Genomic DNA, 24,389 nt, shown 5'->3' with positions numbered 1-24,389 from the left:
GCGCTCTGCTGTCCCTCGCGGCGGCCCGTCGGGCGGGTCACGTGTCTCACCTGGCCCAGGTGGGGCGGGGCCGGACGCCGTTCCCTGGCTGGCAGGTAACGCCGGGGCGGGGGGGCCGCGCCGCCGCCGCCGGGAGTTTTGGGGGACACACACACCCCCCCGGCTCTGACCCCAGCTCCGGCCTCAGCCCCGGGCCCGGCCGCCGCGGCAGCGCCCGCTACCGCCGCTTCCCCCGGCGGGGCCGCCCGTCCCGGGCCTGGGGGCAGCAGCAGGCCGCGGCCGGGAGGGACGGCGGGAGGGAGAGGCGGGCGCTCCCCCCCTCCCCGAGGATCCCCACGGTTCTCCCCGCCGAGACCGGGGTGCCCCGGGTGCCGTCCCCCTGCCCCGGGCCTCCCCCGAGACAGGGGCCGTGTGCCCCGGCCCCTCGCTCAGGGCTGGGGGCCGGCCGCCCCCCGCCGCCTCTTGTCCCCGTGCTGTCGTCGTTCCCCCCGCTCTGTCCCCTCCCGCTGCTCTGGGACCTTCCGTATCCTCGCCCCGGGGGCTGATGTCGGGAGGAGCTCTCCCGCGGCGGGGGTCGCGTCTCGCTGCCCACTACTGAGGCCGGCTTGGCTTTGGGGGGCTGAAGGGGGGAGCGCGGGGGGGAGCCTCCGCGGGAAAGGGCAGGCCTCGCCGGGACGGTCGGCGGTGCCGCTGGGAACCAGCTCTTCTCCACTGCCAGCTTCTCTTTTCCCCAAAACCCACCGTCTCGAGGACGCCCGGGGGCCCAGGGTAGGCAGAGGGGTCTCCGCTTGTCCCCAGGCAGGTCTCCCCCCTTTGCAGCGCTTCGTTTGTGAGAAGGAAGGGGCAAATCTGTTTTACCTGCATTGTGCTGGAGTCCTGGTTGTCAGCTGAACAGGGGATGTTGGGGGGGGGCGGGGGGCAGAGGGAGGCATTTGGTGAGAGGCAGTTCCTTGGCCGGGTTGTTTATATCCCAGGGAGGTGAGCGAGGGGACACAGAGGAGAGGCCGGATCCGTGTTACTCTGGGCCAGGGTCTCCATCGCTGCCAGCAGAGCAGTCAGGAGTCCAGGAGCTTTACCAGGCAGCTTTCGTCTCCTGCCAAGGCTGCTTAGAAAACTCAGAAACAGCTATTGATGCTTCCATATATCTAAGAGAAGTTGTATCTGTGTGTAAATCTTGTATCCTGAATTTAGATCCTCTGGCCCCTTTTTAAGTTAATGCTTTGCCTTCCCCAGCTTCAAACAGCACCAGCAAGATGCTTATTTGCTTTACTGAGTAGATTCACAAATTGATTTAGCGTTTTTTAAAAAACTTTCAAAGGAAATCCTGTCCTCTGAACAATGAAGATCTTAGACCCCGGCTAACCCTTAGACGCGCAAACTGTCTGTGAATCCCTCCGTGCTCTTCTGAAGCAGATGTTGAAGTTGTTCAGAAGGATCTTCTCTATTCACACAAGGTGCCTGCGTGAGAACAGACAAGGCTCCCAACGATCTTGTGAGTATCAACTCAGCTGTGGATTTTAGTCTGAGCTTTTGTTTGTGGCTGTCTTAAGCAGTTGGCTGCGGGTTCGGGTCTGGTCCATCACTTGTGCTGGAGAAGCTGCTGGATCGAGGAGCTGTGCCTGTGTGTGCTCCTGGGGAACTTTTCTGTGATCCAGTGGTCACGGAAACATGAGCTGGGATGGGAAGGGGGTGAGCTCAGCGCTCGGGGCTGGAGATGCAGCTGGGGGTTTGTGCAATGTCAGGCAAGTGGCTTAGTCTCTAAGCCTATGAATCTTTTTCTGTAGAGCTGAGATAATGCTCTTCTCTATGTCAAAAATGCTCTGAAATTCCAGAATATTATATATTGTTATATAAAGGATTGTTACTGTGCAATGCAGATGTTGGATCTCTTGATGAGGCCTCAATATTGAGAGAAACACCCCAGTAAGCAGTTCTGTGCTTAGATCAGCTCAAATGTTTTCCATTTGTTTTTCAATTTTGAACTGCATTACAAAAATGGTGAAGCTGAGGAAGAAAACCCTGTTGTTGTGAAGTGAAAGCAATCAAAACTCTCAGCTGATACTGAGTCTAGGGAGCTCTGCCTGCTCAGCACTGAAATTGGAGCGTCTGGGGCTTTTATATTTAACATATTGTCCAGGAATGTGCAAAGGGAGCTCCTGGGACATGAGCTACTTACGGATTTTTATAAGCTAATGGAGCCAAAATATTCCTGGAAAGCAGTGGTGTGCTGTAACTGCCTGGTTTTCAGTCTGCGCCTGTTTCTTTGTGGAGGCAGCGTTGCTATTTGTTTTTTAAAAAAGGAGGAAAAAGAGACAATGCTCTAACAAAGTAGGACAGATTTATTTATTCATGCTTGAGGTGCCCTATAGAAAGTATATAGTAGAGCAGCAGGGATAGTCCAAAAACACTTAAGCTATGGCTGGGCTCTCACTGCTTATTAATTAGCCTAATTAGTATTTAAAAGGATCTCTTGGGGGTGAAAGCAGTGTTAGCCAAGAAGCTTAGAAACCGTGGACAATTTAGGGGCCCACTATAGTCTGGGATAAAAGCAGCAGCAGTAGAAGTGGAGAGTGACAGCCTTGACCTGACTTCCCTCACCATTTCCCGGTGCTGAGCTTTCTTCATGAGAGGGAGATTTAATGTGCCAAACTCTGCGTGTTGGATCTGTGGAGCTAAAGTGTGACGTGGTACCCTGTAAAAAGAGTTTTCTCCTGCGTGCAGACCTGGGGCAGCTGTGTTAGTACGGTGTCAACGAGAAAAACAGTTGAGCTGTAGGATTTCTCTAGAAGGTAAAGGTTTTGCTCCCGTGAGGCATGATTTGAGACCAAGTTGTTGACAAGATCTTTTCTTTAATCCAGATGAAGACAGTTTTCCTAGGGAAATCCTTAGGGTAACAGCCTTAGCACGAGTAGCAAAAATCATCAGTGTCAGTAACGCTGTCATTGCTAAATCCTCTAGATTTGAATAGCATCGAATAACCTGGAGACTGAATTGGCAGTTTGTATAATGATTGATTGCTTGTCATCTCCTCCTGGGCACGGTGTGTTTTGAAACAGATAAGCGCTGTCAGGGCCCAGCTTAATCCTAAGGAATGCAAGACAAAGGGGAAGTTGTTTAAAAGAAGATACTTTCCCTTAGGAGCCTGTCAGCTGGCTCCACCTACGGCTGTGCCGCTCATTTATTGCTCTGGAGCCTGACTTGTCTTCCAGCTGCATTGAGGAAACCTCTTCTGAAGGTTACAGGGATTTTGATGTCTGAAAAACAGTCCTTTTAAAACACAGCTCTTCTGATTCAAGCGTCTACTGAAAGGAAGCAGCAAAGCCAGAGCCGTCGGAGGGCCCTGAAACACAGCCTGGATTCCCTCTCTATGCGACAAGTGAGAACAGCATGGGTCCTAATGCAAAATATTTCTGTAAATAATTGAAACGTTGAATTTGAGAACTGCTGAATTTGAATGTTAGAGTCCTCCTCCGCTGAGCAGCGGCTCACTAAGGTGGGGCTGGTGACAGATGCTTGACTTGAGACCTTCTTCTTCTCCAGGTGTGTGAGGGGTGAGCCATGCTGGGCCGGAAAACAGGACTCCCCCACGACCTGAACAGCCACCGCCAGCTGAACCAGTCCTACCAGGAGGCCGTGCCCCTGCGGACCAGAGCATCCAAGGAGACAGATGTCAGTTTGGAGGTGTTCAGTGGCTCGACGCCCGAAATCAAACAGAGCCGGAGCAGAGCCCAGCAGATGCGGGACAGGAAAAGCCGCAAAGCTGATGTCAAAGACTCCAACGGGAGAGAGGCAGAAACAATCACCTTTATTTCTGGTACAGCGGAGGCTCCCCCAAACCAGAGCTTCTGCTGTTCCTCTCTGTCTCAGGCCTGGAATACATACAAGGCTGTTTTCTGTTGTATAGTGACCTGTGGGGGCTGCTTTCAGGACTGCAGTGTCTGTATCCCCTATCCGGGGCCCACCGAGACCTCCACTGATGATGGAAAGAACGGAGATTATAACGGGCGACTGCCAAACAGCCCCGCCAACGTCTCTCCCACTGAGAAGAATGGGAACCAGATCAAAAAGTCCAGCATGGGTAGCAGTTTCAGTTACCCAGATGTGAAACTGAAGGGCATTCCTGTTTATCAAAACAGGAGCCCCAGCCACCACCTGGAATCGGATTCGTGCTGCAAAGAGCTACTCCCAGAGAAGCCCTTCAGGAACAGCATAGAAAAGCCACCACTCCCCAGCAGCCACCGGAGTTCAGAGGAGTATTATTCCTTCCACGAGTCCGACCTGGACATCAGCGAGCTGAACGGCTCCATGTCCAGCAGGGAGATCGACGTCCTGATCTTCAAGAAACTAACGGAGCTCTTCAGCGTCCACCAGATCGATGAGCTGGCCAAGTGCACATCAGACACTGTCTTCCTGGAGAAGACCAACAAGATCTCAGACCTCATCAATAGCATAACTCAGGACTACAACCTGGACGAGCAGGATGCTGAATGCAGGCTGGTCCGAGGCATCATACGCATCAGCACCCGGAAAAGTAGGGTCCGGCCCCATATTTCTATCCCAGCCAGCCAGAGCCACGAGGAGAAGTCCAGCAGAGGCAATGCCCCAGACAGCGGGAACGAAACGATGCTAGAGTCCATGGTCATCAGCCAAGACGGTACGTGTGGGTTCCTTGGTGTCACTGCTTCAGTAAAAAAGGGTTATTTTATCACAGCCATGGAACAGGGTTTGCACGCTGATGTCTGTCTTGGGGCTGGGTTTGTTCCCCTGGGATGTGTGAACAGAGGTCCTTCCCCATTACTGGAGACCTCTGCTCCTCACCACTCACTGTGTCCTGGCTTCCTTCATAGTATCTTTCACTGTCAGTGCAGTTTGTTCTGAGCAATATAAGGGCTTATTCTGCTGCTACTGCAATGATTCCTCCGCACCTCTAAGCTAGGCAGAAAGACCGTGAGTCAAACTTAACTGGTATGACCAGACGAGCTGGCTTGTGCCAGAGGATGTCCAGTTGCTAAGCTGTCTCTCTCCCCTGTGTTCTACCAGGGCTCTTTGCTAATGCCACCCTTAGACTGCCATGACAGGGGGTCTCCTTGGAGCTGAGAATTCCTCTACACGGTGGGTTGAGGAGCAGTCAGTAATACCCCTGCAAAGAGGAGGGGAGGGCTGCTGCCGCAGCGTGAGTGCCTCCTGGCTCTGTTGAGGATGCTTTCCTCCTTGTCTGGAGAAGCCTGACCTCCAGAACAGGTTGTAAGAGAGTTTGTTGTAGAAAGACCTTGAAAAGCTGAGTATGGGGGGTGAGGAGACATCCAGAAGTAGCAAAGGAAACCCAGTAGCTGTTGTGCTTCCCAGTTTAGCAGTAAGGCTGCTGTTACTTCCTGGTATTTAGGGACTACAAAACTCAGATTACCAAGACAATGGTGGAAGCAATCTGAAGAATCAGACTCTCCCTCTCCTATTACCTGAGGTTGGTGCCTTAGGAAGGAGAGTCCTGTGTGTTCCCTGACAGGCAGCTTGAGTCAGAGCTGCCTGTCCTTTCCTGTCTCAGGCCCTCTTGGTTTCCATTCCAGATCTGGCCGTGCAAATATCGGAAGAAACACCAGCAGATGTGATGGCCAGGAACATGAGGCGGCACAGCAGCGCAGGTAACGGACCTGGCCAGGGGTCTCAGCTGCAAAGGCATCGCAGGAGTGAGGGGAATGCCCTGACCCCCTCATGCATGGCTAGCAGGGACAGGGAAGGGATCTGAGCCCTGGGCTCGGCACTGGTGAGGCCGCCCCTCGATGAGGGGGTTCAGTTTTGGGCCCCTCACCCCAAAAAGGCCATTGAATGACTCGAGCGTGGCCAGAGAAGGGCAACGGAGCTGGGGCAGGGTCTGGAGCACAGGTCTGCTGGGGAGCGGCTGGGGGAACTGGGGGGGTTCAGTCTGGAGAAGAGGAGGCTGAGGGGAGACCTCCTGGCCCTCTGCAACTCCCTGCCAGGAGGGGGCAGAGAGGGGGGATGAGTCTCTGGAGCCAAGGCCCCAGCGCCAGGCCCCGAGGGAATGGCCTCAAGCTGCCCAGGGCAGGGTCAGGCTGGCTCTGAGGAAGGATTTCTGTGCAGAAGGGGCTGTTGGGCGTTGGAATGGGCTGCCCAGGGCAGGGGGGAGTCCCCGGGATCCCTGGAGGGGTTGAAGAGTCGGGCTGAGCCAGCGCTGAGGGATCTGGGGGAGTTGGGAACGGTCAGGGGGAGGTTCGTGGTTGGGCTGGAGGAGCTGCAGGGGCTTTTCCAACCCAGATGATTCTGTGATCCTGTATTACGTATCCCCTCAGTTTTCACCATCTGCAAAGGCTGAGCTGACATCTGCCTCTTAGGTTACCGTAAGGGTTGTAGTTCTCTCGAGCTCTGGGAGTGAAGGAGGCTCAGAACCTGATGTCTGCCAGGGTTGCTGGGTCCTTCGGAAAGAGAATGAAACCCAAGTTTGGAGTGCTTTCCGTCCATGCACAGCATTTAGCCTGAGAGTTAATTTTGGGTCTCTGGGTATCCTGACAAAGTTTGGGGCTGTATTTGGGGTGTGACCAGCTGAGGTCACAGCGGGGTTATACTGGGAACAAAAGGAACTGTGCAAAAGGGAAGCAGGGGAGAGTGACAGGCTGTCCCCTGAGCTCTGATCCTTGTGGCATGTGTGCTCCACTCCAAAGAGCAGCCCAGGGCTAAAAGACAAGTTTTCTCCTGCGTAATAACAGATCCCTCCTAGAAGGTGGCTACAATACAGGCAGGGCTGTTCCCTGCCTGTGGGCTTTGTGTGGCTTTCTCCTCCCTCATGATACACAAAGCCTTTTGTGGCAGTTGCTTGCCTAACTGCCAGGAACTGCTATAGTTCACGTTGTCTAATGTCACCATCTGTTCTCTTTCCTCTCCAAGGCTCTCCAACAAGCAGAGATTCTTCTTTCCAAGACACAGAGACTGACTCATCTGGGGCACCTCTGCTTCAGGTGTATTGTTAAGGAAAAGGACCCAAGCAGCAGCAGGAGTTCCAAGTCTCTGCTGCAATCAGATTTCTCCTCTTTCAATATGGAGTGTGCTATGCCACTTTTTTTTTTTCCCCCCAGTCTACCCTGATCGTTTGTTGAAGCCAAATTTCTCCTGCTGTCTGAATTTCACTGGATTTTTTTTTTTTTTTTTTTTTTTGGACTATGTAGAACATCAAGGAAGTGAACTGTGCAGCTGATGAACTTGGGAGGTGGAATGTGTGCCCAGGGAGGAGAAGATGGATGAGGAAGTATCAGATAACTTGTGCCTCTATGATTTCCATCCTTCAGGTGTAGCTTCAGCAACCTCAGTGGCCCAGTCCTTTCCCTGCTTTGAGGTTCTGTTGTACAGTTCTTGCTTTCTGGCTTTGCATAAGTTAACTTGGGTAGGGAATAACTGGATGGTGTGTCTGTGTTTGTGCTGACGCTACAGTGAAGGCCAAGCCCCTGCTCTCTAGGGACCCAAATCTCTATTTAAAGTGGCTGGGTTTGTCCCAAAAACCGAAGTCCTCTAGCCCTGGTGTTTGCAGTAGCCAGATGTGCCTCCTTCCTGCTGACCCTTAGTGGTGTCGTCATCTGCTGCCTTGTAAGGAGAAGGTTCAGGTAATGTGTTCATTTACTCTTTGCCCTCTTGGCGTGTCTGCCGAGAGAGTGCCCCTCGCGGAGGGGTGGGGTGCCCGGCCACCCACCCTGCTCGCACCTCCCGAGCAGATCACCACAGGGAGCAGATCACCACAGGGAGCAGCTCTGCAGCCGCCGCCAGTCCAACGTGAACTGCAGGCGTGAGGTGTTACCAACTGCACGCGCTGACCCGTGCCGTGCAGTCACCTCTTCCTCACTCCTCCACCTTCCCCCGTCACCCTTGGTGTCCCTGGGCCAGCCTTGAGCTCCGGTTATGGCAGCTGAAGGAAATAGTCAGTTTATTTTTAAGTTTTTCTAACTAATTTGACTTTTTCTGCTGGAAACTCTCTTAAAAGTAGCTTGCTTCAAAAGGAAAGCCTCTCCTGAGAGTCTCCAGAGGGTCTGTTAGGAACTGCTTGGTCCTGCCTTTGCCCGGTGGGTGCTCGGCGCTGGCTCCTTCCCTTCACCCCTCTCCAGCCGCCCGCCGGAGGCCAGAGATGTGAAGTTGCTAATCTGAGGGCACCACACCAGGCGACCTTGAGGGCTGCAGCAGGAGGAGGCTCTATTTTACTGGTGTTGCCACTTGGTTTTTTTATCATAAAGTAAACACGTGAAGCCATGGGACCTGTTTATACATTCGGGTGCCCTTGGACATGAATAGAAAACGCTTAGTTGAATTTACCAGCCATAGAATAAACGCTCACTGTTTTCTGGGGAGAGGAAAACCAAAATAGGCCCTGTGATTTGGTGTGGACCACATTTTTGTGCCTTAATTGAACTGAATTGTGCCTTAATTGAACTGAATTGTGCCTTAATTGAACTGAAATGTGCCTTTATTTCATAGCCTGTGATTACTCTTCAAAAGTCTGGATAGGGGGAAAAGGATTTAATATTTTCACATGAGCAGTCAGGCTTATTTAACCAGCCAAAGCCCTTTGAAATGTACAGTTTGAGTCCCTGTTAGAGCCTGTTTTTGTAAACTGCTCGTATTTCAGAGCATGCTTTCATAAACCACGGACAGTACTGAGAGCACACCTTGAGACACTGACAGAGAGAGATTTTTGAAAATACAGGGGAGAGACTGAGATGTGGATTTTGCTTCCCCTCCCTGCTTTGTTTTTAAAGCTGTTTATGCAAGGAAAAGACTTGAAGCGAGGCCAACCCAGGACTCCCAGAGGAGCTGTGTTTGGTCACCTCCTTCTGAATGCCACATGTACTGAGGGACCCGTTTGGCGTCCTGCTTCTGAATGGATTTGTACATACGTATTTGGACAAGTTTACTTAAACCTGTGCACTGAGGCGTCAGTGTGGGTCACGCTGACACGGAGCTCTGTGGTCTGTGCGCTGGAGCTTTGGAGACGAGGGGTGAGGATGGACTTGCAAAGAGCTGCCAATCGCTATGACAGATGCAATAAGACATTTTTTTTTAATGTTTAGTCTGTGTACGAAGAGTGAATGTGTATGGATTAAGCTTGCAAAAAAACCCCAAAACCCCCAAAAAACCCCAAAACTCACTAAGAGGAAGACTGTCAACTTGATGGTCCCTGAAGCTGGTGCACCTGTGGTGTCTTACGGGATTCTTTTGCACTCCTTGGCCTTAAACACCTGATTTGGTCTTTTTTATAAAGCAAAAGATGTGCTCTTCACCTGTGCTGTGTCTTTTACATTCCTGCTTGCATCAGTTTGGGGAGAACATCCCTCAGCGAGGGAGCCTGGGCCAGGCTGGGGGGGTTGCAGGGTGGGGTGCTGATCCCCAGACAGATTTTTTTCATCCATTTGGCAGCACTTGCCCATGCCCAGGGAGACTGATCACAGGGCTGGATGCTGGGCTGGCGGGACACGGGGAAGCTGGGCACTGACTAAAGGAGCCTCTGGGGTAGTGCCTGTTTGCACACAGGGAAACCCAGGCCTTCCCTGAGGGGTGATGCTGGAACTGAGCTCTGGAGGAACTGAGCCTGAGGGGAGAATTTCCAACTCTTTTCCTGTGGTGCTGACAGCTGTTGCTGGAAAATGCACAAATTGCTCCAGAGCGGCTGCTGTCCCTGATGGTGGGGCAGGATCTGCCTGGGGAGGGAGGCTGGCTCAGCCTTGGACCCTGTGACTTGAAGGACCAGTTTTGCACTTTCTAATTTCACTACAAAAACTCAGCTGATATCCCACAGAGCTCCGTTCCCTGCCACTGACCGTCCCTCACCCTCCCTGGGCAGGGGACAGCCGGGAGGTGCTTGTGGGTGGGTTTTGCCCTCTGGTGCACAGGACCAACTTCCCTTCGAGGGAAGAGAGTGGATGGTGTGAAGGATTGGCACTAACCCCTCTTTTTTTTAACTTAAGTTTGGTCTGTCCAGGCAGAAGACTTAGCCTAAACTTGAGTCCTTCTGTGCCCGGTCCCCTGCCTGTTCTGCCCCAAGTTCAGCCTGGCCAGTCACCCTTCAGCAGCAGGCAGAGACCACTGCAGTTGTGCAAGAGATCTTTTCTGGAAGGATTTTAAAGCCATGGACAGGTAAATGCTGCCTTCTCTCAGCTGGGAAGGGTCTCCAGAGATGTTTTGGTGTCTGGAGCCCTTGAACCAGCCAGCTGAGGCCGCAGGGGAATAGAGCAAATGCTGCCAGCAGCAGCAGCTTGCTGGCCAACCGCTGGCACCCTGTGCGGGCACGTGGCTCTGTCACTGCTGTCTCTGCTGTCCCCACCTGCTCCTAACCTGCCTTAATAGTTTCCCCTGTAAGTCTGGGCCCATTTTTCTGCCCTCTGCCTACCCTTCCTCTCTAAATTTCTCCAGTGCTTTTCCTGGAAGCTGTTCAGTCTCCCCTCAGCACTCAGTCAAGCAGCTGGAGTGACCGAGGGGCTGTAACACACAGAATTGCTTCTGCTTCTCTTGGGCACGTTGAATCCCTGGAGAAAAAAAATGTTTCTGGAGGCTTCAATCCCAATCCCTGCTCAGTGCAGCTCTGCTGGGTGCTCAGCACAGGAGGTCATCCCCTGCCCCACAGAGCTGCTTCCCAACTAGCTTGGCTGCTTCCAAAGTGCTGCTGCAAGATCACGGCAATTTCTGGACAGATTTGAAAACTTTGCATTTAAAACCATGACATGTGTCTCTGCTGTCAGTCCTGTGTTCAGCAACTCTCCTGCTTTTGATTCGCCGTGTGGATCGTGGGTTTCCTTGCTCACGTGGAATGAATCCACAGGGTTTTTTTGTTTGCTGTCGATCGAGCTGTCTTGGCTGTTGCTGTTGTGGTTTTTGCTCTGAGCAATAACGTTGAGTGTTCTGCTGAGTGATCTGGCAGAAAGAGTTGGTTGCCCAAGTGGAGATCTTATAAGCACGAGAGCCCTTTACCTGGCCGCGTGCATGTCAACATGCTCTCTTCACGCAGGTACTTCCTTTTGGGAGCCTGACTCAGCACCTTTCTTTTCCTGAAGACTTTGTTTGATTTTATTGGGCTTGGTTTTGCCACTCTCCAGAGACTCACACTGTGCGTGAGTCCTCACTGTGCTGCAAGTACAGGGACTTCAGCGGGATCCCACACACTGCACAGCCCAAGCCACCCGCTGCCAGTGGTTCCTTGGGTTTGGGTTAAGATCAGTAACTCTGCTGGGAACAGATGCACAAGGCTTTGAGTGTTAAAGAAAAGAAATTCGTCTTCCCCATCCACACCCTGAGCTACTAAATTATTTCTTTCAGTGTGGCTTAGAAGTTTGAAAGTTGAAGGATTGACCCCAATTCTTTACCACCTGGTCCTGAGCAGTGACAGAGGAGCTGTGACTTTTCCTCAGATTAAGCAGTAATGTTAAATACCCAGCGCCTCCGTTTCCCTCTTTGTGGTTTTGCTGTTTCGTTGCTCTCTCCAAAGCACTCCTGCAGTCTGGGCTGTTTCCAAAATAGTCAGAGCTGCGATATTCATTAATAAAAGCTACGCCAAGAGCTGCTGTTAGGAAAAAATAAAAAATGAGGGAAACTTTTACCATACGGAAAGCCCTCTGCAGAGCCTGTATGCCTGCAAGATTTTACTTTTAAAGGACGTGAGAAGGGGCCTGGCAGGGAGGGAGCCACGGCCAGGCGGGCGCAGGAGCTCCGGGCTGTGCCGGCAGCGGCGGCTCCGGCGGGTGGCAGCACCGAAACGGCGTCTCACGGTGCCGGGACACGGGCGGGGAAAGCAAAGGGACCTTCATCACCTGCCACCCTCCTGCACGGCCCCCCGCGCTCTGCCGGGCCTGGGGCAGGGAACATCTGCTGGGAGCCAAGACAAGGATGTATTTGTAGGGTTTGGTCCCCGACATCCCTCGTGGTGCTCAGTGGTTCCCTGCTGTGGCCGCAAGACCGAGGCCACGGGCCGTGGTCTCCGGTAACTCTGCCTGAGGTGGGGCTTTGTGTTCTTTAAGCCACTTCTGGAGCTGCTCAGGCCAGCGCTGTCCTGCCCCGGCGTGGTTTGTTCCAGGGGAAACTGCCTTTTGGAAGCAAAAGGGTGTTTTGGATTTGCCTTGGCCTGGGGAAAGTTGGTGGCAACCAGGTGTTTGCAGAGGACAAGGCCGTCAGGAGAAACACCTTCTGTTCCGCTGGCTGGAAGGGTTGAAGTCCAGGGGATCAACCGCCGTTCACAAACAAACACAGCCCCGGGCATTCACCTGCCGGCGGGTTCGGAGCTGCAGTTACAGCCCCCTTCTCCCGACTGTTTGCCTTTTCCTTTTATCTGCCTGAAAGGCGCAATGACACTCCTTGCACCCCCAAAAAAAATCTCCCCCAGCTTCTTCTGGGGTTCCTGCCACTGCCTCTGTCAACGCTGTCTTCTCTCAGCTCCTACCCAACCTGCCTCCTGCAAGCGACACCAGGTAGAGCCTGGAGAACTCAAAACTGTCAAACTCCTCCTTGTCACAACCCTGCGGGGGCTGAGGACAGGAACAGCCCCAAGATTGGGGTTTTGGCCACACGGAGGGAGCTCTGCCCTTAGAACAGGCAGCACAAAGCCCTCTAACATCCCACTGATCCAGGCAGCTGCCAGCGATCGCCTCAGGTCGCCTCGGGGTTTCTGGTGTCGGTTACAGGGCTGAGGCGGTAACGGGGAAGTAACAAAGCTACTGGTTGGGCTTGGGGTGGTGCCGTGAACTGCACCAGTTTACAACTGGTCCCCATCTGCTGCCCCGCTGCCTGCCTGTGCTTGCTCCTTAGGAGGAGCTGGCGGCTGGATGCGGATCCTGCCGCAGGTGCAGAGCATGGTCACCTCCCCCCACCTCCGACAGCCCCAGGGAGCAGCAGCAGCAGCGCTCTGACACAGCTGAGAACAGGGTGAAGCTCATCACAGCCCCAAACAGCTCAGCCCTCCCCGCTCACCCCCACCATGGTTCAGAGCAGACACTGGCAGGTACGCTCCCTCCAGGGCTCAGCACCTTCGAAGCCAGCACAGTCTGACTTTTTTTACAGTAACAGGAGACGCTGTTGTTTTATTAGAGCCGAAGGAGACACGCAAACGTGTGTGGGGTGAACTGTGAGATGAACTGGTGGGAGGACCTAGAGCTGAGCAGTCAAGAGGCAGCTGCCCCGACCTGAGTCCTTGTTCAGCACAAGGTCACTGCTCAACTGGGTGGGTGCTGGTTTTTGACCCCAAGAGCCTATAAAACTGGGAGACTAAATGCAAACAACAGCCTACTATTCAAAAATAAAATAAAAACACGCCAGGTGCAATGCCAGGCTGGACTTTGCCCAAGCAGGTTCTTCAGCCGTTTGTGCCTGCTCCCTCTGCTAGAAGGGGGAAACGTTTCGGGAAGGCAGAGGCAAGAACCACAGCAGCAGGGACCTGGGGTAGCCTGTAAAGGACTGACAGGAGCCTGGGCTTTTGTGACACCTTCCTCGTTAGCTCGTCATAAAGGAGACCTGGGGCAAGGGTGGCTTCCTCAGTGCAGTCACGCGCTGCTCCGTGGAGGGTGGAGCCTTGGTCATCCCCGAGTGTTTAAGCTGGGCTTGGAGTCTGTCAGCACTCCTGAGCCGGGCACCAGCTCCAAGTGCCTCTCCTGAGCCGGGGAGCAAACACTGGGTGGGAGCAGGGAGCCCATGGGGTATTCACGACCCCCAGCCCCTGCCAGGCTCCCTCATTCCCAGGCGGTGCCCGCTCCCAGCTCCCGTCCCAGCCTGGATCCCTTCTGTAGGAGAAACCACACACTCTACCTGGAAATTTTTTCGTTTTTTCTTTATGTTGCACTGCAGTTTTAACAAAGATACGAACATGCAGAGTAATGCCACTTGTTGGCAGCTCAGAAAGAACGCAGTGATGCCTGTAAGGAGTCAGCAGGGAGAGAGGCTCTTGGAAAAGAGGCAGGAGACACACTCCCAGCGAGAACAGCACCCCCAAAGACCCCCCCACATCCTCTCCCTTGCCCACAGCCACAGGCTCCCCAGCCCTTCCTTGCTGTAGGACAGCAGGTCAGCCTCTCCAGCTGCGAGGGGAGCCCAAGCCCGGGGCTCAGCCTCCTCCACTTCTGGCAAGAATCAAAACAGCAGCAAGGAGGAGCAGAGTCTGTCTCTACTGCAACAGCTGGTTTTCAGGCTGGTGTTTTCCTTTCTCAAGGAGGCAGAAGGAGAATTATTTTAGAAAATTAAACTGACCCTTGTTTTCACAGGAGAGCAGGAAAGCTGAGGGGAAGGGAGTGAAAACTCAGGAGTACCTGCTGCCAAACCAAAATGGCAAAGAGTGGATTAGCAGCTCTGAAGAGCCAGGAGATGAAGCGAAGCGATGCATTAAGGATATGTCCCAAAACCTCTCAAGTCTGGCTCTTGTAGCCCTAACGCCCTTTCTCGCTCTAACCCCTCCTTCTCTCCTAACAGCCGTTTGGGAAGTGTCGCGGCGGGCTCCAGCTGGAGCTGCCACAGGACAACCGAGGGCGACTTCATGAAGCTGCCTCTGCAGCAAGCTCGGGTGGGGTGCTGGAAGTGTTTACTTGCCCAAGGTAAGGGATATCCGGCAATACATATCCTGCCCCATCCTGACTGAAAGAGGGGGGAGAAGGGGAGGGCTCAGTTGAATTTAGCCTTTGAAAAGTCCATTTCTGGGTGCTGTTCCATGAACCTGCAAGGAAAACAAAGACAAGAACACGGGTGTGAGTCAGCAGGAGCCACAGAACAGCTCTGGTTTGGGGGGTAAGGCATCCCTACTTCCTGCACTATCAAGTTTGCTTCCTCCCCACGCCCTCCACAGCAGGGACTGTTTTGCTGAGCTCCTTGGGACGTGCTCTCCACACTACAAACAGGCTTTCCTCGGGTCAGTGGTATCAGCAATCCTACCAGCCATCAAGGTCAGCAAGTCCAGACACATGGGAGTTATTAATTATCAAACACACACCCTTTAACTGTTACCTCTCGGACGGACACGTAGCAGCTATGACACTGATTATGGGGCAGAGGGGAGATTGTGAGGGCAAATTACGATTTAAGCTCAAACGTGTTCGCTTAAGCATTACTGGGGACATTGGGAATATCTCCAGTGCTGCGACAGTGAAAACTCACGAAGGACGTGACCAGAGAAATCTGGTTTCAAGCTAGATGCAAGCCAATTGCCACTGTACTGCAATCCCAGCAGATAGGACTATTTGGACTCAGGTTGCCACATCAGAAAGTTCTGAGAATAACACGCTGTGCCTAGGAGCAACCAGGAGCGATCAGTGCAGGCAGAAGCTCCTGGCTCCCTCCTCTGCCCTGCAGTTCACCACGGGATGCAGCCCATCACAACGCAGAGGATTCACGCACAGCGTGCAAGGGCAGGCCTCTGTCTTGTCTTCCTCCGTGCTCTCACCTCATGGTTTCCCCTGAAACGCCACCACAGCATTTCCACTTTCCATTTCCACAGAAATACTGTTGCGTGAAGAACGTCCTTGTTTAGCAGCCAGGAGGGCTCCACTGGCAGAGATTAGGACCCACCTTGGCACCACCGAGTCTACTTTGGCCTGAGCAAAGTCTAAACTTCCTACCCGTTCTTTAACAACCAATCTGCGCCCAAGCCAAACTTCCAGAGCATGGAATGAGTGATCTTGCCAAGGTGCCCTGTGTGTGGACTTACCAGGAGGAGAGGGCTACCTCCCGTGCTACTAACTCCAGAGCCAGGCTCTACAAAGCCTGGTCTCTGCTCTAAAACAGCTGTACCTGGCACACTGATCACAGCAAAGCTCCTGCCGCTACAGATAAGCCAAGGAAGGAAAGGAGTCAGGCCTGCTACACTAAACCCTCCTTCCAATCCTGAGATAAGATGTGTGTTTGCACTTGCTGAAGAAGCTGCATGACCCAGAATTGCCTCCACGCCTTCCCAAACGGCCTTGGGAACTCCAGGAGTCATTTCCTCGCCAAGGTGCATTTAGGCCAAACAGGGCAATAAAGATATAAAAGCACTATTGGCTTGGAGACAGCTGTCTGGTGGCAGGTGTGTGGGGAGGGGCCATTATCTGGGCTACTGAGTAGAGGGAGATTAGAAAACAATCAAGACCATGTTAAAGTTCAGCAGAGACGGTACCTCCAGTCTCAAACATGCTTTCTGGACTTGAAATCAGCAGATTAAGACAATCCCAGAGCTAGGCTATTCCCAGAATTTCCCGTTATGCTTTCTGCCCCCACAGGCTTTTATAGACACTGGGGGTTGGCCAATGACTGTGTAACTGCAGATGTGAACACAGGTAGGATTGAAGGCCAAGCTGTTTTCTGCTCACGTATCTGTGTCAAAGAGGAAGAGAAGAGGGGCTTGGGAAAGCAAATACCCACAAATTCACAAGCTCTACGCACTTTTTCAAAATGTCTTGCTTCTTCTGTTCATCAGATGTGGGGAGGCCCATGGATTTCTGTCGTTGATCATACATCATTTTCTCCACCATACTGCGAGTTTCACTGTCCAGGTCTGACAACTAAAAGCAAAAACTTCTATCAAAATTGGAATAACTTGTCTCAAACCCATACATCCACCCCGCTTGCAGAGAACATAAATACATGGAGGTTGCGCTACGCTGTGCACACGGGCTGCAGAAATAATTACACAGACACTAATCTATAGACTCAGCTACATTCATTTCCAGTTCTGGGGGCACTTATGCAGCAGTACTGCCAGTACTGGTTTCATGCTGGTAAAAAAAAAAAGACACAGAAGTTGAATGTGAGCCGAGTCTGAGCACATTTATGAGAAGGCTCCAGTCAGTAAAACAAGGGGAGTTCTTACCTTTGAGTTCTCTGGATTGATTTTCTTGGTGTTGATTTCTGGGTCTGTGGAGACTAGTTTGTTCCACCATTCCATCTTGTTGATCTAAAGGATGAAGAAGCAAGAATATTTTATTTTTTCCTGGACTTCCTCTAGGAATTTATGTCTCTGACAGGAAAAAGCTGCTGAGATCAACCTTTATTTGACAGTTTTCAAAATGTCAGTACAATCTGAACATGGATTAAGGGTACTACTTTCATTCTTGAACCACTTTATGTAGCCTGAATTTCCACAACTGTGAAATCTGAGGGCAAACAAATCACCTGGAGAGGCCCAGAAGGGACACAACACACAGTAAGGTCTGTCCCTGGATTTTCAGGTCACTAACAGATGTCAAAACATGGCATTATTCCACAAGGAACAATTATAAAACAACTGATCTCCTTCCAACTTTTCCTGAACTGCTGGGCAATCAATTGGATATCCTGGACTAGCATGAAGTTAGGCTGAGGACAGGGGGAACCTGCAATACCGCACTTCCAACAGCATCACTGACACTGTGCCAAGGGTCAGCATGGTTCTTCTCTTTCAGGTGACAAAGCCCAAGGCTTTGACAGGTTTTGTCAGACTCTTACTTCACCACGGAAGAGGCAGACAAGTCTGAATCCTCCCTGATACATTCTGCTTTACCTTCTCCAGGTGCACGGTGACTGTTTTACCATCTTCAATGAGCCAGGAGCTCTCCTCCACCTTCACTTCATTGAAAAGTTCTCCATCAATGACAGGCGAGTGGCCCTTCAGGCCAACTTTGAGGCGCCGTCTCTGGATATCAACCACCACGTCCTTCCCCTTCAACCTGAAGTTCACCTTGAAAGGGATGGCCAGCTGGACCAGACAAAGATCAGATCTGAGCAGCTGAGCAGAGTAGTGTCTCCTCACCCTCTTGTGCTGCTGTTCTAAGACTTTCTGCCTTGGTTTCACCTGACTGAGAGCACACAATATTGTCCTTGGGGTACTGAGTGAGCAGGAGGTGAAAGGATACAAGAGTAAGTTTGGCAACAGGATGGCCGATACCTCAAAGGGACCATAAAAAGGGAAGCGGATTTTAACGTCTTGTTAAAACAAGACCAAAGTTTGTCAAAGTTAACTACAGCTTCTGGGCATTTTATTTAGTTACCAAGCTCTCTCCCAGCTATCAAAATGTTGCTGTTAAGTACAACTAACAACTTTCCACAGGCAACTGAGATACAGGCCATCTGCTCCACGGTTCTCACCAGCACCTGCTCTTATTCCCTATCTCAGATTCCCCAGATCCTGGCAATAAGACAACACTTACATCCAGTTCTGAAAGAGTCTGTGTCCATCTGTAATTTGGAAGGTCAGCTCCATTGCCAGAGTTGGGTTTAAGTTTTCCTTTATCCTTCTCGTCTTCCTCTTCATCATCTGTTTCCTAAGCAACCAGTTTAAAGCGTAAAGAAAGAAGCTTTTCAAGTTTCCATTAATGTTTCTTTGTTTTTGTAAGAATTTCAGGTCAGGTGCACATATTTGATATTCACATAAATTTAGCCCAAACTGAGTAAGTGTTTCTGTTAAAATGTAATTACAAGAAAAAAAGTCAAAAAAAACTCCAACATATTGAAGCCTTTGAGAATTAAGCATGCATTCTTAAAGAAAGCCAGATGGGACATCCCCTCACATTCACAAGAGTTCTCAGGGTTGTCCAGAAACATATTTCACCCTAAAATAAAGTCCCTAGATGAGCTTTACCTGTTTGTTAGAATCTGAAGATTCACCTTCATCCTCTGAGGGTTTCACTGGGACACTGTTAACCTGTCCTTGTGCCTCTTTCTTCTGTTTAGAAAAGAGAACGAACACGCTCAGACAAGTGTCGGCACTTTGTGTTACTTGCTGGTCTGACACTAGGTGGCCTCAGTCTCTACAGCTGAAACTAAAAGAGCAGGACTCGGAACTGCACCCAAGACTGAGAATGTTCAGACATTAAAAGTGTTACAGGAAAGCAGTACCACCAAGGGGAAAAGTCCCTCGGTCCTCACACCTTGACGGCTGTAGCTGAGGGTGTTGCTACAGTCAGAGCGCTTGCTGAAGGCAGAAGGGCAAAGTGAGTTAATGAAGAACCCATGGAAAAATGCAATGGTTGAGCCTAGGCTAAGTTAATTTTGAAACACAACACCTGCTCCAGTCTGGTGCTCTCAACACTTCAAAGGAACCAGTCTGAGCCATTTGAACCGCTCACTGCTACCCGAGCTACACACAGGGCCAGTGGAGGAGACGACCTAGATGGTCCCTGCAGGCATCAGACATCGCTCTCACCTGGTTGATTTCCAGCTCCAGCCTTTCTGCTTCCTCATCTGTAAGCTCCTTAATCTTTGGCTCATTTGCTTCTTGCTTTTCTTTAGCAAGTTTCGCAGCTCTCTCTGCCTTTTCACGCCGCTCTGCCTCTTGACGAGCCTTTTTCTCTTTCCGCTCCTTCTGAGCTAGTTTGTTGTGATGGTTGAAGGTATCTGTGATCAGCTGAGACAGGAACATATACCAAAGGGTTTTTAAAAAAATCACCACTTTTTCAAACTCAAGTGAAGCCAACTCACTGTCTACTGAGGAGCACGAGAACATTTGTTAGTCATACAGATGTGACTTTTCCCTTCATTTTCACTCTAGTTTTTTGACTGAGAATCTAGAGCAGGAGAAAACTCAAAATATTTAAATGAAGCCCTTCTCTATTTCTTCCTTACACAGCGAGTGTAGTTCCATGGAGATAACAAGATAAAAAGTCTCCATTTATTTTGGCCTTTGTGCAATTTCAGCAGGACGAGCAGAGCAGATGACTAACCCAGCCATTTGACAGCTCCAAGAATGGAGATACTGGATCCGAGGGGGTTTTTTACCTATTTCTGATCTTTCCCACAACTGGTCTAAGATTAAGTGTCATGATTTAGAGGAGAAATGTTGGAAAAGCTCAGTGTTTTACACTTAGGGGCCAACTCCTACACCAATTTTAGCTGCAAACCTCACTCCAAATTCTCATGCTGTTGTGATTATGAAAAGCAAAATCTCAAGGTCTCTGATACAAAGGGCCGTACTGCTCAGAGGGAAAGCTGAGTACACAGGCAGGAAGCCAGAGCAATTGCTGGTCGATAACACCAGCAGCACTGTGCAAAGCAGCACGTATGAGAACTGAATTCTGCTCTGGAAAACAATATAGACAGAACCCGAGAAAAGGAATCACAGTGGAGAGATTTTGCAGATGGGGGTTTTAGGTACTGATAAATACTGGTATAATACATCCCAGAAACTTCTAGGGGGATTCAGCAACTTTCCAGAGCAACTCAAAGCATCCACACCTTGCAGTTTTGTAACCAACCACCAAGTATTTCTCTGTTTTAAAGGAAAAAGCAAGTTGTATTTGTACAACATGAGTCTAGTGTCTCCTAGGATACAGAATTCAAGATGTGCATCTCCCAGCCTCTGTTCCCAACCGCACGATGATCCACGGTGAGCAAACTACTGACACTGCCCCAGCTTGTCAGTGTGCACACACTGCACTTCTCTCAGCGAACCACCACACCCCCCTCACTCCACACCAGGGCTTCTGGAATGGCACCCCATAAAAGACAAGGACTTTCCCACCCTCTCTTTCTCTTTCGTGCCAAAGGGTGAGGAGAATTGGGGAAGCAGCTTCTTCAATTTTTGTCACAGTTACTATGGTGTCAGAGACTCTGTATTGAGCACCTTTTCAGAAGACCATAAAACATTTTAACAGATACCACCCAAGGACACAAACGCTTTCCTTTTACAGGCACAGACATAATTTGCTATGGAATTGCCAGCAACAATAGCACAGTCCCCAGGAATTGGGGGAGATTTGCTCTCTAGTCTAAGAAAAACGACAGTAGGCTTCATCTTTCTTACTTTGAAATCATCTTCTTTCCCATCCCTTACCTGCCTTAGTTCTGCCACTTTAGAGACTAGAGAGAGTACGTTACACACCGTGTTAGCAATTAGTATGTGCCCTAACACATTCAACACGGCAGCTTTGCTGGTGGAGTTCCAGTAGTCCAGAAAGGGGAAAAGCTGATATTTGGTTAAGTACAAGCAAGAAATCTTCAGAAAGCCTGGCCAGTTTGTGTTTGAATGCTCTGGTTCTTATTTCCCTACAGTGAAACAATTGAATTTCTCAGCTCCTGAGCTGGGTGAGGAATACCTGCTGGATAGAGATGCTGAGGCTGCCAGTGAGGCCGCCCAGACCCCCAGTTCGCTCCCCAGCACACTCGCTCCGTACAGGCACAGCAGCCCCGAGACAAAGGTGCAGAGATGTGGACTTTGTGCTTTTTCTGAGATGAACAAACAAGGTAACCTGGGGTTATCGACACTGCGGTGTCTGTCACCGTTAAGTCAGTGTGTCTGGCAGATTTGCTTTCCAAATAAGCCTTTGGCCAGAGCATGGCAAAAAACCCTGCACTGTCGGTACCATTCGAACAAGCAATCGTGTGTGCCTCACCTCAGATAGGGGCAGCTCATTATTATCTTGCTTCAGTGATGTATTTCACCAGCATCACGGACTGCTGGTCCCTCAGATGGACCATAATGCTTTGAGTTGTTCAGGCAGGGAAGTCTTAATATGGCACAAACATGGGTGGCATTTAAGTTAAAAGACATAAAAGCTTGAGGATTTTTTTTACCTTCTCTGCTACTCCATCTTCTCCACCGGTGAAGAAATCTGTTTTACGCCTCAGGAAACTAAAGAATGTGTTCACAAGCTGGTAGAGGAAACGGGGAGGGGGGTGGGAGAAAGGGTGGAGAGAAGAAAAGAGCAATGAGACCAGATCATGTCCCTTGAGCAGCCTTTATTCTTTGTACTCCCTGCCTGTGTCTGTGCCAAGATACCGAAATCAGCCTCGTGACCGATTCCCAGAGAAAACATCCAGTGGCTTTTGTGGAGATCCAGTTCCTGGATTCTCAGTTTTCAGAAGAGGCACTTGTATGGTTTATGTGAAGAAAGGGCAAGCAGTTTATTCTCAGGTGACCTTGGAAGCAGAGCTACTCCAACCCCCCAAACCATTATCCAAGGCAGGAATTTGGGTGGGTATGCATATATACACATATACCATATTTTGCTTCTTTTGCACACCTAAACCCTCAGAGTGTGCCATGTTTAGTTTATTTTTACAAAATAACTACTAGCTGCCTGCCAGACATCGCTGATGAAATAGCGGTTACGAACTGGCACCCCCAAACACCCCTATGGAAATCCATACTCTCAGCAGACTTGGCTTGTCATTATTTCCCAGGAATTCTGTCCTGTCAGTGATTCAATCAGAGGGTGAAACCCCAGAGCCCCCAGCAAGAGTCAGCATGGTGGGAAGCGTGAGGGGTGTCAGCAGAGCCCCAACCACGAGGAAGGGAACCATGTTCGCATTCAAGCTGGGTCAAGATGGGTCGAGTCTAAACCCATCAGGTCTCAGGGGGCCCCTACCAGGCAGCTGTGCTGGGAAAGGGGGACAGAGGGACCCCATCCTCCCCTGCGGGGTTTGGCTTTGCTCTGACCCGGCACGGGCGGCAAACTGAAACCTCCAGCGGGGCAGCGGCGTCGGCCGGACCGAGGGCTGGGGACCTGCAAGCGGGAAGCCCGGAGGGGGCAGGAGCCGGGGCACAAGGCCACGCGGAGGGCGCAGGCCTCCCCAGCCCCTCCTTAGCATCTCACTGATTAATGAGCGTGTCCTCCGCTGGCGCGGGCCTGTGCCATTATCGCCGCTCTTGGAGAGGGGGGAGGACACGTGCGCACCCCGGGAAGGGCCGAGCCGGGCCCCGGGAAGGGCCAAGTCGCCCCCTCCTCCGCTCGCTCCTCCCGGTGAGGTCCCGCCCCGCCTCCTCCCGCCCCTGGCATAGGGAAAAGCTTCCACCGGCCCATCCCGCGCCCGGGCCCGGCGGCGCTACCTCGCGCACGCCGCCCTGGTGCTGCTGAGCCATGGCGAGGAGCATGCCGTCGAAGCGGTCCTCCTGCTCCGCCACCTCCTCCGCGCTCAGCCCCATCCTGCCCGCCGCCGCCGCCGCCCCGGCCGCCTCAGCCCCTCACGCCGGCACCCGGAAGCGGAAGTGGCGAGACGGAAGCGCGCGCGCGCTCCTCCACCACCCACCAATCCCAACGCCCGTCCGAGCCGCTCTCTTCGCGGATTGGTCACGGCCGCGTCCAATCCGCCAGAGAGAGGCGGGACTTGAGGCGCGGGGCCCGGTTGCTATGGCGACGGCCTCTCCGGCTCCTTCCAGAAGGCTCGGCTGAGGCCTGTGACCCCGCGGGGGGTCAGAAGTCAAAGTGCTGATGGCGGAGGTCGGGGGGAGCGGGCAGAGGCCGCCCGGGGGTCTCGGGCGCTGCTCCGGGTCTCGGCCGGGCCTTGCTCTGCCCTCACGGGGGCCACGGGCCCGGGAAGCCCCGGCCGCCAGCTGCAGTGTGGGAGGCGGCTCCAGGAGCTGGGCCGGGGCCTCTCCTGGCTCTGCCAGCCGCCCCCCCTCCCCTCCTCTCCCCTCTGCCCGTGCCCCTTGGCGGGCCAAGGCCCGGTTCTGGCCTTCCCACTGGTTGCATTACCACCATCCCCGGGAAGGGGGGATTTCCTCCCTTGCTGCCACAGGAACCCCTCATCCTGCCACCAGCCCCCTGGAGATCAGGGATCAGAAGCTCCTCAGCCTCTTTTCTGGTTTCACAGTGGTTTCTCAAGGACGAGGGAAGGGCCTGTTCATCACACCATGGGCCTTGTGCCTTCCTCAGCTGCACAACCAAGAGAAAGGCACGAGTGTGCACAAACCATTTCCTGAGATCCTGCTACTCTGAAACGTTACTGTGGGCCTCCCTGGAGTACTGCCCTAGCATCCACACTGTTCATAAGAGAAATCTTATAAAGAGATTCATTTTAGATGGATGATACAGTTAATACTGAAAAAGAAGCCCACCCTGGTGGTGGCTGAGTCAGCGAGGTTTTGGCAAAGGCACCCACCGTGAGCTAGAGGTGTCTTGGGAAGGAATTAAGAGTATGGAAACAGTGACACCCTGCAGCCTCTCCCTGCTGTGCCAATGCCCGTGGGCAGTTAGTGGAGCTCGGTGCCTGCACAAGTAGGTAAATGGTAGGGTCGGGAGGTTGTACTGTCCCACTGCGACAGGAGGGGGGGGTGCAAGTGGCAGCCCTGTGTGTGGCAGGCAGTAGGGAAGGTGTAAGAGTTTGTTGTGAAAATGAATCCCAAAGTCGTGTTTTGGGGAGCCAGGCAGTAATCGAGCCACACCTGTGGGGTGCAGAGACAAGGGCTGGAGGGGAAAGGTTACAGCTCACCCCAACCGTTTTTACTGACCGCCAGCGGAGACTGGGGGTGATGCCCAGTTGGGTTCCTGTCAGACCTGAGGCAAAACCAGCTTCCCCTCCTGCCCGCTCTGCCCTCGGCAGCTGCTGCGCGGTGGGTGGGGGCTGCAGCAGGATTTCCTGTGGGAGGAGGCGCCGCCAACAAGGCCCTGGGCTGGCTCATGGCCGTGCCCCCAGCAGGTGTGTGACACCCACGGTGGGGCACAGGGAGGGCAGGGAAAGGCACCAGGAAAAGGGGGAGAAAGCAG

The 24,389-nt window shown here is 52.2% G+C and overlaps 2 protein-coding genes across 5 annotated transcripts; one reads left to right on the top strand and one right to left on the bottom strand.

Annotated features, from left to right (window-relative positions):
* The first annotated feature begins 59 nt into the window (after window positions 1-59).
* KDF1 (keratinocyte differentiation factor 1) lies at window positions 60-9,262 on the top strand. Of its 3 annotated transcripts, none has more exons than XM_074926014.1 (5): window positions 60-95; window positions 1,319-1,492; window positions 3,541-4,654; window positions 5,565-5,639; window positions 8,751-9,262. In XM_074926014.1, the coding sequence occupies exons 3-5, from the start codon at window positions 3,559-3,561 to the stop codon at window positions 8,843-8,845; spliced, it is 1,266 nt and encodes a 421-aa protein (XP_074782115.1). In that variant the 5' UTR covers window positions 60-95; window positions 1,319-1,492; window positions 3,541-3,558; the 3' UTR covers window positions 8,846-9,262. The 3 variants fall into 3 exon arrangements, with proteins under 3 accessions (XP_074782115.1, XP_074782117.1, XP_074782116.1); XM_074926016.1 differs by having other exon boundaries at window positions 6,898-9,262; XM_074926015.1 differs by having other exon boundaries at window positions 3,297-4,654.
* A 4,515-nt stretch (window positions 9,263-13,777) lies between these two features.
* Window positions 13,778-22,873, bottom strand: NUDC (nuclear distribution C, dynein complex regulator). Of its 2 annotated transcripts, XM_074926308.1 has the most exons (10): window positions 22,733-22,873; window positions 21,478-21,555; window positions 19,112-19,312; window positions 18,972-18,974; window positions 18,548-18,631; window positions 18,117-18,230; window positions 17,471-17,665; window positions 16,802-16,885; window positions 16,375-16,493; window positions 13,778-14,674 (listed from the first exon to the last, which is right to left on the bottom strand). In XM_074926308.1, the coding sequence occupies exons 1-10, from the start codon at window positions 22,826-22,828 to the stop codon at window positions 14,623-14,625; spliced, it is 1,026 nt and encodes a 341-aa protein (XP_074782409.1). In that variant the 5' UTR covers window positions 22,829-22,873; the 3' UTR covers window positions 13,778-14,622. The 2 variants fall into 2 exon arrangements, with proteins under 2 accessions (XP_074782409.1, XP_074782408.1); XM_074926307.1 differs by lacking the exon at window positions 18,972-18,974 and having other exon boundaries at window positions 13,779-14,674.
* Window positions 22,874-24,389: the final 1,516 nt, after the last annotated feature.

The sequence above is a fragment of the Athene noctua genome, chromosome 24 (assembly GCF_965140245.1).
Source record: "Athene noctua chromosome 24, bAthNoc1.hap1.1, whole genome shotgun sequence".
Lineage (NCBI taxonomy): Eukaryota > Metazoa > Chordata > Aves > Strigiformes > Strigidae > Athene > Athene noctua.
Note: the sequence above shows the minus strand (reverse complement) of the source record. Positions and strands in the feature narration are given on the sequence as shown.

Bases quoted from the DNA above. Each gene is read 5' to 3' on its own strand.
- NUDC (XM_074926308.1), bottom strand. From the start codon at position 22,828: ATGGGGCTGAGCGCGGAGGAGGTGGCGGAGCAGGAGGACCGCTTCGAC. The intron at 18,231-18,547 runs GTAAAGCTCATC...CTGGTTGCTTAG, and splicing joins CTTCAGATTCTAACAAACAG to GAAACAGATGATGAAGAGGA. The intron at 16,886-17,470 runs GTAAAGCAGAAT...TTCATCCTTTAG, and splicing joins TCACCGTGCACCTGGAGAAG to ATCAACAAGATGGAATGGTG.
- KDF1 (XM_074926014.1), top strand. From the start codon at position 3,559: ATGCTGGGCCGGAAAACAGGACTCCCCCACGACCTGAACAGCCACCGC. The intron at 4,655-5,564 runs GTACGTGTGGGT...TTTCCATTCCAG, and splicing joins CATGGTCATCAGCCAAGACG to ATCTGGCCGTGCAAATATCG. The intron at 5,640-8,750 runs GTAACGGACCTG...TTGTTTTTAAAG, and splicing joins GAGGCGGCACAGCAGCGCAG to CTGTTTATGCAAGGAAAAGA.